The following is a 16,960-nucleotide window of genomic DNA, read 5'->3' on the forward strand; positions in this document are numbered from 1 at the left end:
AAACGAGGCCGTGGATTGTTACACCTGACCCTAGACGCTAAGCTTTATGCTTTGTCATGGATTTATGCTGATACATTGCAGATTGGCGTTCGGCTGATAAACAGCCTCTCTCTATGTAGCCTTCTCTTGTTTGAGAGCTGATAGACGTGAAGAAACGGGTGGTAGCTCTTTGGTTGAACTGGCTTTTTTAAATCATCTTTTATAATAGCTGATTTGTAATGATTTTAGTTGAGTTTTATTTTGAGATTAAATGGAGAACTGACTTGTCAAGGTGAATCTCACGAAACATGTCCTGGTGACGTTTTATACCAAAATAATAGAAATTATAATAAATAAGATATTTTTATAGGAAATTATATTAAGCTTTGGCTTAAGATTTTTTTTAAAGTATTTATTTGTTTTACTACATTGACTTTGTGATTAAAAAAATAAAGACCGGCTTCTGTTGACAGTTCAATACCGACATACTATTGCTGCTTCTCTAAATCAAAGCCTGTTGAAGACCAGACCGTTGCCTGACTCTATATGCCTCATTCACAGCAGCACCATTGACTTTTAACAGGAATGAAAGCGAGGTTGTGAGGGATCGACATTCATCTCTTCAGTGGGTTGTACTGTTATTTAATGTGATGTTGGATTGTTCTCTGCTGACAAAACATTGCAAAAATATATTTCTCAGAAATTCTGTCATTGCGCTGCTCTGAATAAGGTCTATAGTTTCCACCAGTGCTGATTATTAGAGACTGCTTTTTTCACACTTAACAATGCTCAAATCTTGTTATTGATAACAGCTCACCCTTTTTAGGCAGCGTGAACTTCCGCAGACAGAGGAATCACGCCTAATCTTTCTCGCTTTTCATTTGTACGAGCACCCTGCTTCCCTCTCCCGCAACAGAGCCTAGGTTTCTTTTACACTTAAAGGGATACTCCACTTTTTTTGGGAATAGGATCATTTTACAACTCCCCCAGAGTTAAACAGTTGAGTTTTACCGTTTTCGAATCCATTCAGCCGATCTCCGGGTCTGGCGGTACCACTTTTAGCATAGCTTAGCATAGATCATTGAATCGGACAAGACCATTAGCATCTCTCTCAAAAAAATGACCAAAGAGTTTCGATATTTTTCCTATTTAAAACTTGACTCTTCTGTAGTTACATCGTGTACTAAGACCGACGGAAAATGAAAAGTTGCGATTTTCTAGGCTGATATGGCTAGGAACTATACTCTGGCGTTGAGTGCAGCAGGCGTAATGATATGACGCAGCGCCTGAAAATAGGTCTAATAGGTTAGACAAACTTAATCCCGGTCACGTTGGAAGTTACTGAGCTGGGGACTATTTTCAGGCGCTGCGTTATATCATTACGCCTACGATGTAACTACAGAAGAGTCAAGTTTTAAATAGGAAAAATATCGAAACTCTTTTTGATAGAGATGCTATTTTTTTTTGAGAGAGATGCTAATGGTCTTGTCCGATTCAACGATCTATGCTAAGCTATGCTAAAAGTGGTACCGCCAGACCCGGTAATCGGGTGAATGGATTCGAAAACGGTAAAACTGTTTAACTCTGGGGGAGTTGTAAAATGAGCCTATTTACAAAAAAAGTGGAGTATCCCTTTAAATTGCACTACTTGTAAGTTGGAGCTTTCAAGATTTTGTTACAATACATTGAATTAAACGGGAAATTTTGGTGGTAGAAAGTCAAATTGTTTTTTTTTTTGTTTTTTTTGTAAAACATACTCCAATAATCTTTATTTACAACTTCGAAAAATATTTTTACTTTGTACATTTGTGTCCTTTTTGAATACTGATTTATTGTAATTGTAAAAAAAAAGCAAACAAAAAAACAACGTTAGTACAATTATTAAATAGTACAAAGAAAATTGCTAAAGAAAGAATGTCAACAACATTAAGTTGAGTAAATGATAACAGATTTTTTATTATTATTATTATTTTAGAGTGAACAATCCCTTTAAAATTATACTACATTTTTGCTCTATTCACAATCTGGGTTATTTTTAGATATTTTACTAAACTACGAAAGGACTAATCTATGGAAGCTTGTTTCTGCCACATAATAAAACAATAAAGTAATTGTGACTTTTTATCCCTCAATTCTGACTTTATATCTCGCAATTGCAAGTTTATATCCCACTATTCAGACTTATTTCTCGCAGTTCCAAGATTATAAATTGCAGTTCAGACTTTTTTTTTGTTGTTGTTGTTGAATTGAAAAAGTCCGAATTGTGAGATACAATCTCGCTAAAAAAATTGCGATTGTTTTTTGTTTTTGTTTTATCTTACAATTCGGACTATTTCTCACAATTTGGAGGGAAAAAAGGTCTGCATTATATACACTCGAAATTCTGACACTTTTTCTCGCAGTTGTGAGTTTATAACTTGCAATTTTAAGATATAAAGTCGTAATTGCGAGGAAAAAGTTATAATTGTGAGATTAAAAGTCGCAAGTATCTTTTTTATTTCCTATTTGGTGGCAGAAACAAGTTTCCATAGTAATCAATGTAGCCGGGTACAAAAAAAGTGCCAAGAGCAGCACTAAAGTATTTGTCATTTGAGACATGTCTGGTTTATGAATTAAGAGAATGGGCATTGTAATTCAACCTGAATCTGTGAGAGACTATTAGAAAGAATTCAAGTTTTTACTTAGTCAAGACTCGCACAAGACGTCGAGTCCTTGAAGGCGTTTTATTCATGTGTGAGGAAAATCAATCGCGGTCAGAGGTGAAAGAGAGTTTCTGAGAGAGTATTGGCTTGGCGAGAGAGACGTTAGAAAGACAGCGAGAGTGAGCAGTGCCAGAGGGGTTCGATGCCACATGATCAGCCTTCAGATCTTTAGAGAAAGATGATGCCAATGCTGCGTCTCCACAGGGGGGAAATCTGTCTTAGCCAGAGGAAGGTGATGGATCGCAGGATCTGATCTCTTGACTCGCACATAATACAGGAAACGTACAGGAAACGTTTCCAAGGCAACACGTATGTCTCGGCGTGCAAATATCATGTCACCTTCATTCCTAAAACAAGTCATTTCTAATATTTTCATCTGGAGGGTTTGTTCCTGATAACCTATGATGAACAAATACCAAGTTATTGCTGTTTAAAGTCAAGTTTACTCTCTTAGCACGTCCTGGTCTTATCGCGAACGACTTTTGTAGTGATGCACTTCAGTACCACATTGAGGATTTTGTTTGTTTATTTATTTATTTATTCATGCATACTTCTTTTTCACAATTTTTGCATTTTAGATTAGCTTTGCCGTCTTTTAACACCCAACATTAATAATTGAAAAAACACTGTAAAATGTAATATTTGACAAATCTCAAAATGAATGTCCATTTTTCATACGTTACGTTATAATACTGTTCCCATTATAAATGTACTTGTTGTTTTTATGAAAATAATTATTAGCTTATTTGACCAAAATATTAGTGCTGTCAATCAATTAAAAAAACAACTAATTAATCACACATTTTTCTGTAATTAATCGCGATTAATCACACCTAACATTAAAGTTTTTTGTATATTTTATATTGTAATAAATTCACATTTAATCTCCACATTAATGTAGAAAAATATAAAGATGGTAGCCTGTATTTTTAATATATGTTTAATGGCATGTTTTATGAAAGAAGGCCAGTATAGACTGATACCAATACTGCCACTGATGTCTCTATGAAATTGATTAAAAAAAAAAAAAAAAAATGTATAGGCATTCAGCATTACAGTTTAAAGGGATACTTCACCTCTGGAAAGATGAATGTGTATTTAAAATAGGTCATTTATGTAGAAGAAATGTGAAATTATTTTAGAATTTGGAGCTTTCTAGACTAAGAAAAGCCAGAAAATGTATTTTTGGCTTATGTGGATGAAAGACAACAACTCCCAGAATGCACTTGATTCGCTGCCCTAGGAGGCCACTCCCAAGCCACGCCTACCGGTAAGAGCGCAGTTGAAAACAACAAAGCTAAGCTACTAGCGAGTCTCCATGATGAGTTTGCCCTGGATTTCGAGATCTCCCAAAATGTCCGGGATTCGGCTTTTGCGTTCTACAGTCGCCATTCATCATGTTTACTGTGGCGAGCAGGACGAGGCTGAGGGCCGCGGGAGAACGGCGCGAGGCCGGTGGCGTCATTACTGAGACGCACCGGTCTCGCATCTCTCGAGCGGGAATTTTCTTAGCAATGTTAAAACGCACATCAACCGATCACTTGTTTAGCGTTCATGTAAACACTACATTCAGATTCTCCAATCGGAATGAATTCAGCTAGATTGAAACAAAAGGTGTGCATGTAAACAATGAATGGCGACCGCAGAAAGCAAAAGCTGAATCCCGGACATTTTGGACGATCTCGACGGCCGGACATGTCCGGGAAAAAGAGGATGGTAACCCCTACTACTCAGCTTTCTCCACAGAACAAGAGCCTGTTAGCTTAGCTTCCAAAGAAAGACGGCTGACACTGTGTACATTCTGTGAGTGAGATCCCATCCTCTATGGGCGGGTTGAGAACATGCGGGACAGCCTCTCCTACTGGCTGTAGTCTTTAACCTCTGGCCAGAAAATCCTCCGATGACGCAATATGACGATTTTTGCGTCATCGGAGGATTTTTTCCAGATAAAAAATACATAAATCTCTCCTCTCAGGGGGATATGAGGGTGGAAAGCATGGTAATTCGAAAATACTACAGGTTTTCTACTAATACAAAGCTTAATGCTAAATCCTGAACTATCCCTTTAATTGAAAGCTATCAATTTTAACATTTATTTGGCTTTAAAAAATGTAAGTAAACTTAAAACAATCTTCACATAAACCCATTATAATATATTTTAGCTATATATTATCATATAATCATATATCATACTAGAGATGCACCGATATGAATTTTCTCAACCGATACCGATAACCGATTATTCAGAATGATATCGGCCGATACCGATAGTTTGTTTTTTTTCTCACGGATAAAAAATCTCTCCCAAATAATGCTGCAAACTATACAGATAACCCTCTCATTTGCTACACTATAATATTAGAGGTTAAAATTAACAACAGAGCTGTTATATCCAACTGCTATTTATTTACAGATATAATATTTACACTCAAATAAAAGCTGAAATGTTTGTATACAACTCAGTTACACATATAAGGTAGTTTTCATAAGCATTTGCCTTCATGGAGAATTTATTCAAACATACATATATAATTAACAGTAAATAAGCTTTTTTTTTTTAAAGCTAACTAACAAACAGATTGACTACATTCTACATGCTCGCAAATCCTCTCATTATAAGTCATACGGATGAACTGTCATCGCCAGTGGTCCGTGCATATCGACTGTCACTAAAAATCAGTGGTAAAACGTGAGGAAATGCTAGATTTTTTTTTATAGCTGACAAAGTTAAAGTCTAATGAAATACACTGACACCTTATTTTTGTCCTTTCAAAAGTAACTGAATGCCCTGCTACACATATTAGCCTACTACAGTAATCATAATTGTATTTAAAACATATAAATGTACATGTATATGTATAATTATGTCATTATAAAATACACTATAAATGCATATATTTGAAAATAATACATTTTCCGCAAAAAAAAAAAAAAAAAAACGTTCCGTACATAGCCTAGATCTACGCGCCCCCTAAACCCACATAATAAAGATGGACAGTGACATAGAAATTTGCACAAATTAAGCACGTTCCATACAATTGAGGTATTATCGAAATATCTAAATTTTAATAACGAGTGTTAATAACGTCGCAGCCTGTGACGTGGACACAATGAAGATTTTAAAGCCGGAAGATGAAAATAGAGGAAAAACTCAAATTTAACAATTTTCTACTATTAAATCTAACAGATGCTAACATTGTCTTCAGTGGTGTTCAACACACATACCTCTGTTAAAATCTCAGAAAATTTGGTTTAGGGTTTCATGACCCTTTAACTACAGGTGATTCATAGGGTCAAGCTGTTTTTAGCTGTTAATGCGTTATTGTCACATTAACTTGCCCTAACTAACTCAACATGAGAGATTTTCTTCACACACAGTGTGAGTTGCAGTCGGTCATGTTTTACTGCACCCTTTTGATTGACAGGATATAATCGGCACTGATCATCGGCTGTTTTTAAGCAATCGGTCGATGGCCGATAGTGAAAATGATTGCTTTTATCGACCGATGCCGATTGTTGGCCGATACATCGGTGCATCTCTATATCATACACTTCAATGTATCTGGGCTCAATTTTTGTTTTCTGTTGGCCCAGTCAGACCGGTTTAGATTTTTACTTGCCCGGTCAAAATGCACAAACAGTTATTGTTTTCTTGTTTTTGACCCATGCAGATTTTCAGATAGGTCTAACAGGTAGGATACAGAAATTGTATAAAGTTATCATTGTATAAAGTTATCAAACACTTCGCAGTTTACTGCACAAATTAAAGCTACAAATGTTATTCAGTCAAGAGTAGTGAGTGAGTTTTTTGATTATCCTTAATGACAGACAGTAGCAGGTTTATTAGGCTGCTGTCACTTTAAGGCCTGCTGCACATGACGAGGATCTGTGTCCTATTTTCTCACAACCCTTTACGTTCATTTAAGACTTCATTTAACTCATTTAAGACTGTGCTTTCGAGGACACTCATCAAAACGGGCATATTGGCATAATTTTGTTTTTGTCATTTCAAGCGACGTCTGAAGTGGCTTTCTGTGAGCACAAGTGTGTGTGTGTCATCAGACAGGAGATTCCCAGACTCGCACCAGTACTGCACTGCGTTCTCTTTTGTGTTTTATAACTCTTGAATGGTTTGAAAGCATTTGCATGATTTTTTTTTTTCTTTTATGCAAATGCCCATTTTTCACCATTCCAGCCTATTATATCTAGATAAAATCAAACAGCGGCCATTGAATATTCTGTTTCTGTGCAGTAAAGAACTTAAATGGTCGGAAAGGCAATTTACATTGACTTGAAGTGTTTGAGACTGTTCACCCAGCATGACGGATTGCAGACTTTAGCAAACCTGCATTGTGTAACAAAGTTTGTTGAGACCCCTTGTGGATCTCTAGAGGAGACTCATGTGATATTACAGGGCTCTTTTTTTCAGAAAAGCAGGATTTTTAAGTATCAGTTTGCTCTTCATTTGGTATCGTTGTCTTGGAGAAACTTATTTTATGATGGTGACCGTATTTGCAATTTTATTTTTTTTCTACAGTCAATGGCAAATGTTCTAAAGCAATTTATTGTGCTGGTTCTGCAGTGTCATATTGTCCTTCATCAGCGCAGTCGGCGTCTTCCTTTATGCTTATTAAGTCCTTGTTATGTTCACTGAAAGTAATGTAGCAGAGCCCCTGTATCCTATTCGATGCCAATCACTTTAACTGTCAGGCTTTATGGGTGTTATGAAGATAAGGATCTGCATCCTGAAATATGTGAAATATTTCTGCAGAGCTAATTAAAAGATGCTACTGAGGTTGCAGTGCGATAAACTTGAACAAGTTATGCAATTGCAACATCAAAAAGACTTGAATGGTCGTTGGATCAATGCATGATTTTGTTTTTCACAAAAAGGTCATAAAAATGCACTGTACTATGCGCCGGGTCGTACATGATATGGTTGCATATTGCCAATACATGAGACGACTGTTAATTCAACTACTGCAGTATTGTGCTATTTTAAAGGAGACTTTAAAACGGAAAACAAATTGGCAAATAAATAGAGAAAAGCAGCTGCTTTTTTTTTTAATGAAAAAATATATTATTACAACATATTAACCAACAGCATTTTAGTGACACGTTAAAATATGAAGAAAACTATGTTTCTGAGAATAAAATTGTTCAAGGATGCAAACTTGCCGTTTTAACGGCAACAGCATCTCTGTTGAAAGCAATGGCCAATCAGACGCGTTTACTGTAGGTAAGTCAAAATTCACTCTGAACAAGTTTTTGTTTAACTCGAGTTCACTGACTACATTCTACATGCTCGCAAATCCTCTCATTATAACACCAAATCATAGACACAATGTAAATAAGAGATGTATTGTGCCGTGTGTAGTTAGATTAATTGATTATAATATGAGTTTTCACGTGAGTGAGCTCAGTCAGTCGTATAAAGGGAGCGCACTTTGCTATTAATCCATTCACAATTTGAAGAAAAGTTTTGGTTGTCATGCTTCCAAGAGAACCAACATTCACGTTTACTGCTAAGTTAAGGAGTGACGAACACTTTTAATTATCTGAGTGAATCCGCTAAATTGTTCTACGTGTCACTTCTGAAGTTACTTTCTACAACCGCTGGACAATGACTTTCTGTACAGCCAAAACAATCTTTGTTCTTTATTAGAAATATTGTTTTATTCTCAAAATATGACTTGGATTTTACTGTTACAACTTTATTCTCAAAACTTTGACTTTACTCTATTTTAATTGATTTTTATTTTAACATGGACATAAAATGCTGTTTAATATAGGCTAATATTATATACAAATATTCATATTAATGTATGATTTAATTACAATTTTATTCTCAAAATGTATATATTTTTTATATTTTTATTAATATATATATATATATATAATATATTTAATTGTTTTTGCTCCTTTTTGAAGTGGCACATATATAGATACACACATAGTCAAGCACTTCTCTGAGTTTTCAAGAGCTAAAAAAGGTGTATTTTTTTTAAAGTGTTCGTTAGATTTCCACTTCACATCTTGACCTTTGCTGACACCTAACTGTTTTTCACATCAACCATCTGTCCGTTTTTCTTCTTTGAAATCACTTCTGAAAGAACATGTGGAGTTTGTTGCCTGCCATACGGATTTATAGCTTTCAGGTAAAAAGGTTGCATTTGTGTGGACTTGGCTATCTTTTATGCTTGATGCAAGGTTTGAAATCCTTTTTAGACTTTAAAGTGTAGTGTGTAGAACCTTGAAAACTGTAAAGGTGTAGGTCACCGTCTGCACGTTCCTTTAGAGTACTTGAGCGTTTAGCATTGACATGGCGTCCTCTTCTGTAGATGTTGGTTCTGTGGAGGGACTGGCGTACCATCGAGGGTGGGACGTTCTCTACTGGACGAGCTCCACCACAGCCACCGTCACCCGCCACAACGTTGACCAGACCAGACCAAACGCCTTCAACAGAGACACGGTGGTCTCTCTGTCCGAAGAGGACCATCCGCACGTCCTCACTCTGGACGAATGTCAGAAGTAAGTCAAGAGTTTGAAGTTTACCATTTCGAAAGGAACGTTTTTGTTTTATGCTACTCCATTTTTCACCAATATTAAGCCAGTAATTTTCATAAATGGTTGCTTGTGAAATTAAATTCATATTTTGTTCAGTGATTAAAATGTTTTTTTTCCAAAGTACTTTTCATCAAAGTAAAATAAATCTCAAGTGTCAAAATGTTTCTGGACTGACTCCACCTCTCCTCAAAATAACCCGCGTTGATAAATTTGCTTTGATGGCTGTCTTTCCAAAAGGTCGATGAAGGGAGTGATCCTCTAATTATTTCATAGTAATTAGGTGTCAGACCACATACAGTGTATTAATTTTACATCAGTGAGTTATGAGCTTTTTAAAGATTCAGATTTGAAAACAGTGTGACCTGTGCTACAGAGCTTCACGGCAAATGTGGTATTAATCTTCAAACTTGATCTCAGTTAGCCATTTCCTTTCATTTTCAAATTAGAAAACATTAATTAAGTTGCACATTTATGCATTTTTTTTTTCTACTTGCACAAATTGCTGCCTTGCTGAACCTTGCTTATCTAGAGCACTGATACTTAACTAGGTTTTACATTAAACATCAAGTGCGACCCGTACAAAATGTATTAGTATAAGCTGCTAAATTGTTCATAGTTCAAAAACAAGTTTGACTGAATGCACATAACTTTTAACATCTAAAACAAAAGCTTTTTTTTTTCTCGTCAAAAGTTGATAAACTTTTTTTTTTATATATATATATATATATTCTTACTACCCATGATTGTTGTTGATTCGATTTTCCCATTTAGCATCATTTAGCATTTAGATTCCTGATTTCTGAAATCAGGATTTACGATGGTTTATGGTCACGACTGACCCACCACTTTATGCTAAATTAATTCAGTCAGATGTGGGATATTTATGTCTGACTTTCAACATGTTCCATTGCCTGATGCTTGAAAAATGATCAAATGATCAAAAATGATCACTCAGGTGTGTGATTATAAACAGGATAATTTATTACAGAGTAAAATATATTTTGAGACTAATTGAGGTTATATGAAAGAGATTATGTGATTATGCCTCAATCTACATTTTAAATTGACTTTAGCATTCCCCACCACCTTATGTTAAATTATATTCAAAGTCAGATGTGAGATATTTCTGTTTATGTCAGCCTTTTACACTTTACATTGCCTGATGCTTGAAAAATAATTTACATAGATAAAAAAAAATAGCTTCTGTCAAATTGCTAAGGGTAAACAATGCTATGCTAACGTTAGCTTGTGTTCTTCAGGTGTATGATTATAAACAGGATAATTTACTCTGTTTTACATAGTAATTGTTAGTTAAAGAGGATTCTACAGGTGTTCTCTTCATTATTCCAAGTAGGAAGTTGGTTTCTGCGGTTAACTTCTCAATGGTTTAAAGCAGAGTAAGCTATCTTTTATCCATAGCAGGAACTGTTTGTTCTTGAAGGAACATTTCTTAATTGTATGCCTTGACAACACTTAGTTGGACTGTAGCAGTCACCGCATTAGCCTGTTAGAGCATTAGCACGGCAATAAGTGACTGCTGCTGTCAGCAAGAAGTCCCACCAATCCAAAAGCTGCCAAAGATCACAACTAGGAGTCACACGCCGGCATTAGCGGCTAACACTGCAAGGTGCCGTCGCATGCCAGGTTAGCACACTCGTCTCAAACACAAGGACATGCTTCGTCCTTCGAGGGACTAGTCTTTTTCTGCCACATTAAAAGGGCTGATGCTATTAGGCTGTAGCCTTCTTGATTATAATTGCAGATGAATACATTTTTAATGAGGCTATTAGCATAGTGTAGCATCAGGGGTGTACATTATATTTTTAGAGGAACCTCTGTTTTTTAAAGCGAAATTAAAAATTTTAAGATGGCATTCAAAGAAAACAAGTCTGAAATGCAACAGATTTGAAGATGTAATGCCTCAGAAAAGTGATGTTAGATCTATGAAATGCACTACCATTATTTGTTTGTTAGAAGTTTGATGGTATCTGTTAAAGTGACATCCCTACTTATATATGATAGAAACAGTCATTTTTATACGTCTATCATCAGTTGTGTAGTACTTAAGTCACCCTTAAAAATGTCTAAATGTCATTACATTAAATACTGTCAAACTTCGTGGCATCTGCTAACAAATCATGCTAGTGCTTTTCACAGAACTAACATATTAGCATAGTGTAGTGTAGCATCAAGGGTGTACATTCTATTTTTAGACAACCCTCTGTCAGTTTAACATGTTTTATAATACTAAAATGAATTATAAAAATAATCCATGAATGATGCTATTGATTAGCCTAGAAATCTAGACGCACCCTAGCGGCAGCAAAATGTATTTTGCAGCCAGGGCAGTCTAGCAACTCTCCATAGACTTTTGAGCTGCAAAAACCTAAATTGGGTCAGGCCAATCACGTTGCTTGTAGAGTAGGCGGGGCGGGCTTGACATATGACGACAGAGTTGCGACGGTTACCTGGCTGCGACCTGAAAACAAAGAATGACGGCTGCTGGAGAACAATCTTTCGAATCGGCTTTGTCCGCGACTCTGGAGAACTTGGAGTTAAGTTTTTCTTTGAGAAAAGAGCAAAGAACGCCACTTAAGTCATTCTTTAAAAAAGGAAGATGTGTTCGTCGTTTTGCTGGCCAGATATGGCAAAAGTTGAATCTATCAACTAGCTCCGCTGTTGGGAAAACGCTCTGGTTGGTTGAAGCGCTGTCCTATTGCGTGCAGAGGGAATTTGAAAGACAGCCATTTATCCCGCCCCTCGGAGTGAGCGTGTCCTATGGTGAGTTGCCAGACTAAACATCTTGATGTAGGTCTGGCTTGCCAGGCTAGCTATTGATCATACTCGTGTGTAATGTGCTGTTTCTCCTGTTTTGTAATGTGAAATGTGTCGTTTTATTGCGGCATTCAAAGCTAACATTTAGGCTATGTCTGAAATTTGACAATTTTGAAGAACTAACTGCTCAGAAAAGTTATGTTAGTCCTGAGAAAAGTGCTAGCATAAATTAGGTTTGACATCTAATGTAATGGCATTTAGATGTGTTTCCATCCAAAGTCGCGAATTTAACTTAAACGCAAAATTGGAATATCACATAAAACATTTCAAGATACCAAAAACGTCACTTCCTGGGAAATTGGAACAAAATATCTGTAATAAAAATGTAAGAAGCCACTGTGGCTCTTTTTCCTACATCATAAATGTTGCTTCTCAAAGCGTGAGGATTAAACGGAATCAATGCTGGCATGTTATCTTGCGTTCGGATGCCTGGTGTTTGTTAGATGCTTCTGGGAAGGATTAACCAAATCATTCTGATGACAGACTTTGGCTCAGGTGTTTCTAAATGATCAAATTAACATTTAAGATGCTGTGCAATGAAATTGTTCTGCTGGTTCATCCAGTTATCCAATCTGCTGAGGCAAAGTCATGTGAGTTTTTTTTTTAAATTTATGTGCATCTTGGCATTTGCGCATACAAATAGGTGGATAGTGACTTTGGTGTACAAGTACTTTAAACTCACAATTTTATATATTAAAAAAAAAAAATAGTTTGATGTAACCGCTAACAGTGTTTTTGCACTTCCTATAGCCTGATGTTTTGGACTAACTGGAATGAGCGGAGGCCGAGCATCATGAGGTCGACCTTAACCGGCCGGAACATCCGAGTCATTGTTAGCGTGGATGTCAGCACCCCTAATGGACTCACCATCGACCACAAAGCTGAAAAGCTGTATTTTTCCGACGGCAGTCTCGGGCACATCGAGAGGTGTGATTATGATGGCTCGCACAGATACGTGAGTATGGGGGCGCTTTGTGTGACTTTTGAAAAATGCATGGAAGTGCATTAGCTGAAGTAGAGGCTGTGTCTTAAGAGTGCCGGAAACATCTTTCAGCCTTTGTAAAGCTTTTCTGTTTTGTTGAGGTGAGACATTGAAGGATGACATAAAGAAAGTTCGATCCCATTCGCGGAATTCAGGTCACTTGGGTTCAATACATTGTCACTTGAAATCAAATATTTTCTCTGGCTTGGAGGACTGAATAAAAGGTCCTATTGTCGTTAAACAATCATTGAACATTGTCCAAGGTAACATTGTCTTTTCAGCATTTTCCATTCCATTCACCTTCAGGATGCACATCCAGTGTGGGCAGATGTCAGCCATTAAGTGACTGAACACCATTGTACTGGGCCTATGGTGCGTTGATGTGACCTCACAAATCACACTATATCAGAACGAGCCGTTTTTGGAGCTTGATTTAATAAATGCTTTGTTTATAATGAGGAGGACGGTTTAAGCTATGAAACTTGCAGGATGTACAAAAAGACCCCTTATATGTCAAAGATCAAGGCAAATTTGATTTCTCATGCCATGACCCCGTTTACAGTGTTAGTAAAATGAACATATTTACAACTCTGTTCATGGAGTTATTTCAGTTATTTTAATTGATTAAGCTAAAACAAGTTATTAATAACTCTCTAAGTAAACCTGCTTTTATGTTTACTTCCAGCAAGTGCCAGGAACCACAGGTAAGAGGGTTTGACAACCGCCAACAATGCCGCGGCGTGCTAAACGGCTCCTAGACAGCTAATGAAACTATCTGCTCGCTAGGCTATTAAAAGGTGAAAATTGATCTGGGCGAACAAAAGGAACATTTGTTTTCTTGTGTGTCAGACAGATACAGAGGACAGAGAGGCGGGATCCTGCCAGAGCGCGCTGTAGGAGGTAGTGCCATCTAGGTTACTGGTGACAGATCCGTAGCCTTTTCAAACTTCCTCTAGAGGAAATGACACGTGCAAGATCTTCAACGTACATAGTCTGAGCCACACATTCAAACTCCCAGGAGTTCAAAATTAATCATGCAAATTGGATTTTCCCTTATGAAACTTTCTTAATAAAACAACACTTGAAATATGACCCTATTTGCTTTCTTAAAGGTAAAGTGTGCAATTTCCGAGTTACTTGCATCACCCAACGGAATTGTAAAAAACAACGTTTCAAAGTGTTCCAGAAAACATATAGTTGTATAGCATAAGCATAGTTGTAGAAATGTTACATTAATGTTTTCACTTGTAAGCGCGTTCAAATAAGGCATTTATTTTTACTGGTGACTGTGAGAATCATTTGTCTCAATTCAGATGTGTGGTTTTTACAGTTTTTAATCATGTGTAGGTTAACCATTTATATAAAGAAAGTAGTGAATGTGCTGTAGAAACGTTACAGTGTCTTCACTTTCAAGTTTTGCAATGTTGCAATTCATTCCAGCCCGCACAAAAAATAATATCCAAACATTTTTGACCAATTTATGAGCACATTCGATTGAAAATCGATCTTTTTACAGAACTCTCCAAATTCAGTCCTATGGGATGTTCTGTAAGTAAGAAAGGGGCGGAGCTTAACAAGTGGTCAATATAGCTTTAAATAAAACAGAAGCAGCTATCTGCACCTTGACTTTATGTTTTAGTTACGCTTCGTCACTTTATTTGGTAGCAAAGTCTAAGTTAATCCCTGCTTATAAGCTTCTTGAATCATAAGCCTGCGTACGGAGCAGGAATGCCATGTCCTTGTCCACTGGTTTGTAATGCAATGCTAAAAAGTTTTGATCTTAAGAGATCACAAAGAGGTTTTCACCTGTCGAGACGACGGCTCTGATATTAGAGCATCACGCAGATGTGTCTGCCTGCATCTTTCATCCTGTTCCCCCACCTTTAGAAATGCTCAGAGATAGACGAAGGAACACTTGACTGCGAGAGGGTGAGAACACGTGTTTGACGTGTTGTCATCGAGGATTAAAGCGCGAGCCTCGCTCTCCACACCCCGAGCCGCCTATTATTACAGAAAGACTCTGGCAATCAAACGGACGGCCCTTCAGAGACATCTGTGTCTGTGTGTGTTGCTGAAGAGCGGTTAATGCCACACTTCATAACAGATGTGTGTGGCTCACGAAGCCTTTGGAAATAACTAGCGGAGTCTGCGAAAAGCACTTAAGGCTGGAGAAAATGTGTGTAACATCTTTTTGTGTTGATTGGTTGCATGCAGTTATCAGAGAAACTGCTATGAAGAATTTGCAGTGGCTTGTTTTGTGGACATTTTAGCCTTAACCTTGCATGAAGGCTGATTCCTCGTGAAAGATTTCAGCGGTAATCAAATGGTTTGGTCAAATTGTTTACCAAAGCCTAATATTACACACATTTGTCGAGTATTTATTTTGAAACCTACTCCGTTCCCCTCTCTACCATCTCAGCGTTTCTGAGTGATTCTAATCAATGAATTTCTGATTTCCGTTCATTTCCTTCAGGCACACGAAGAACAGACCCTCTCTCCACAACTTGGTTTCCTCCCCGAGGCCATGCGTGATGTATTCCCGTGTCTGTTATGGCAGGGATTCCATTTACACTCTCCGCAGATCTGGCTTAATCATTTATAATGTCAGGGATAATGGAGGAGGGCTGTCCTTCGGGTGTCACGGTGGTTTCCCCCTCCGGCTCTGGCCAGGCCCGTGCATGTGTGTGTGAATTATACAGTCACTCAGTGGGGTTTATTTTGGTCTGTGCAAAAGTAGCGCAAAAAGTAAACTGCCTGATGGAACTGTCCTGTACGACATGAGAGATAGTTTGTTTTATTTATTACCGGTGCTTAAGTTATTGAATGATTTTTACAAGGTTCTATCTATCTATCTATCTATCTATCTATCTATCTATCTATCTATCTATCTATCTATCTATCTATCGTTCTATCTATCGTTCTATCTATCGTTCTATCTATCTATCTATCTTTCTATCGTTCTATCATTCTATCTATCTATCTATCTATCTATCTATCTATCTATCTATCTATCTATCTATCTATCTATCGTTCTATCATTCTATCATTCTATCATTCTATCATTCTATCTATCTATCTATCTATCTATCTATCTATCTATCTATCTATCTATCTATCTATCTATCTATCTATCGTTCTATCGTTCTATCTATCATTATATCTGTCTGTCTGTCTGTCTGTCTGTCTGTCTATCTATCTATCGTTCTATCTATCTATCTATCTATCTATCTATCTATCTATCTATCTATCTATCTATCTATCTATCTATCTATCTATCGTTCTATCGTTCTATCTATCATTATATCTGTCTGTCTGTCTGTCTGTCTGTCTGTCTATCTATCTATCGTTCTATCTATCTATCTATCTATCTATCTATCTATCTATCTATCGTTCTATCGTTCTATCGTTCTATCTATCTGTCTGTCTATCTATCTATCTATCTATCTATCTATCTATCTATCTATCTATCTATCTATCTATCTATCTATCTATCTATCTATCTGTCTATCTATCTATCGTTATATCTATCGTTCTATCTATCTACCTATCATTCTATCTATCTATCTATCTATCTATCTATCTATCTATCTATCTATCTATCTATCTATCTATCTATCTATCTATCATTCTATCTATCGTTCTATCTATCTATCTATCGTTCTATCTATCTATCTATCTATCATTCTATCGTTCTGTCGTTCTATCTATCATTCTATCTATCTATCTATCTATCTATCTATCTATCTATCTATCTATCTATCTATCTATCTATCTATCTATCTCTGTGTCTAAAAAGCTAGCTAACTTTTTATTATTTTATTTGAAAAAAAGAAAGAAAAAGCATTTCACGCATAAGCCTTTAGGTCAAAACTTTAAGGTCATGAGAAGCATATTC

General features: G+C 36.6%; 1 protein-coding gene across 1 annotated transcript in view; it reads left to right on the forward strand.

Annotated features, from left to right (window-relative positions):
- Nucleotides 1-16,960, forward strand: part of lrp1ba (low density lipoprotein receptor-related protein 1Ba) — a 170,999-nt gene that overhangs the window by 72,847 nt on the left and 81,192 nt on the right. Inside the window, exons 38-39 of the mRNA XM_084116360.1 lie at nt 9,023-9,212; nt 12,834-13,038. Coding sequence (XP_083972486.1) covers nt 9,023-9,212; nt 12,834-13,038 — 395 coding nt within the window. The remainder of the gene's footprint in view (nt 1-9,022; nt 9,213-12,833; nt 13,039-16,960) is intronic.

This window comes from Abramis brama (assembly GCF_963993115.1).
Source record: "Abramis brama genome assembly, chromosome: 6".
Taxonomy (NCBI): domain Eukaryota; kingdom Metazoa; phylum Chordata; class Actinopteri; order Cypriniformes; family Leuciscidae; genus Abramis; species Abramis brama.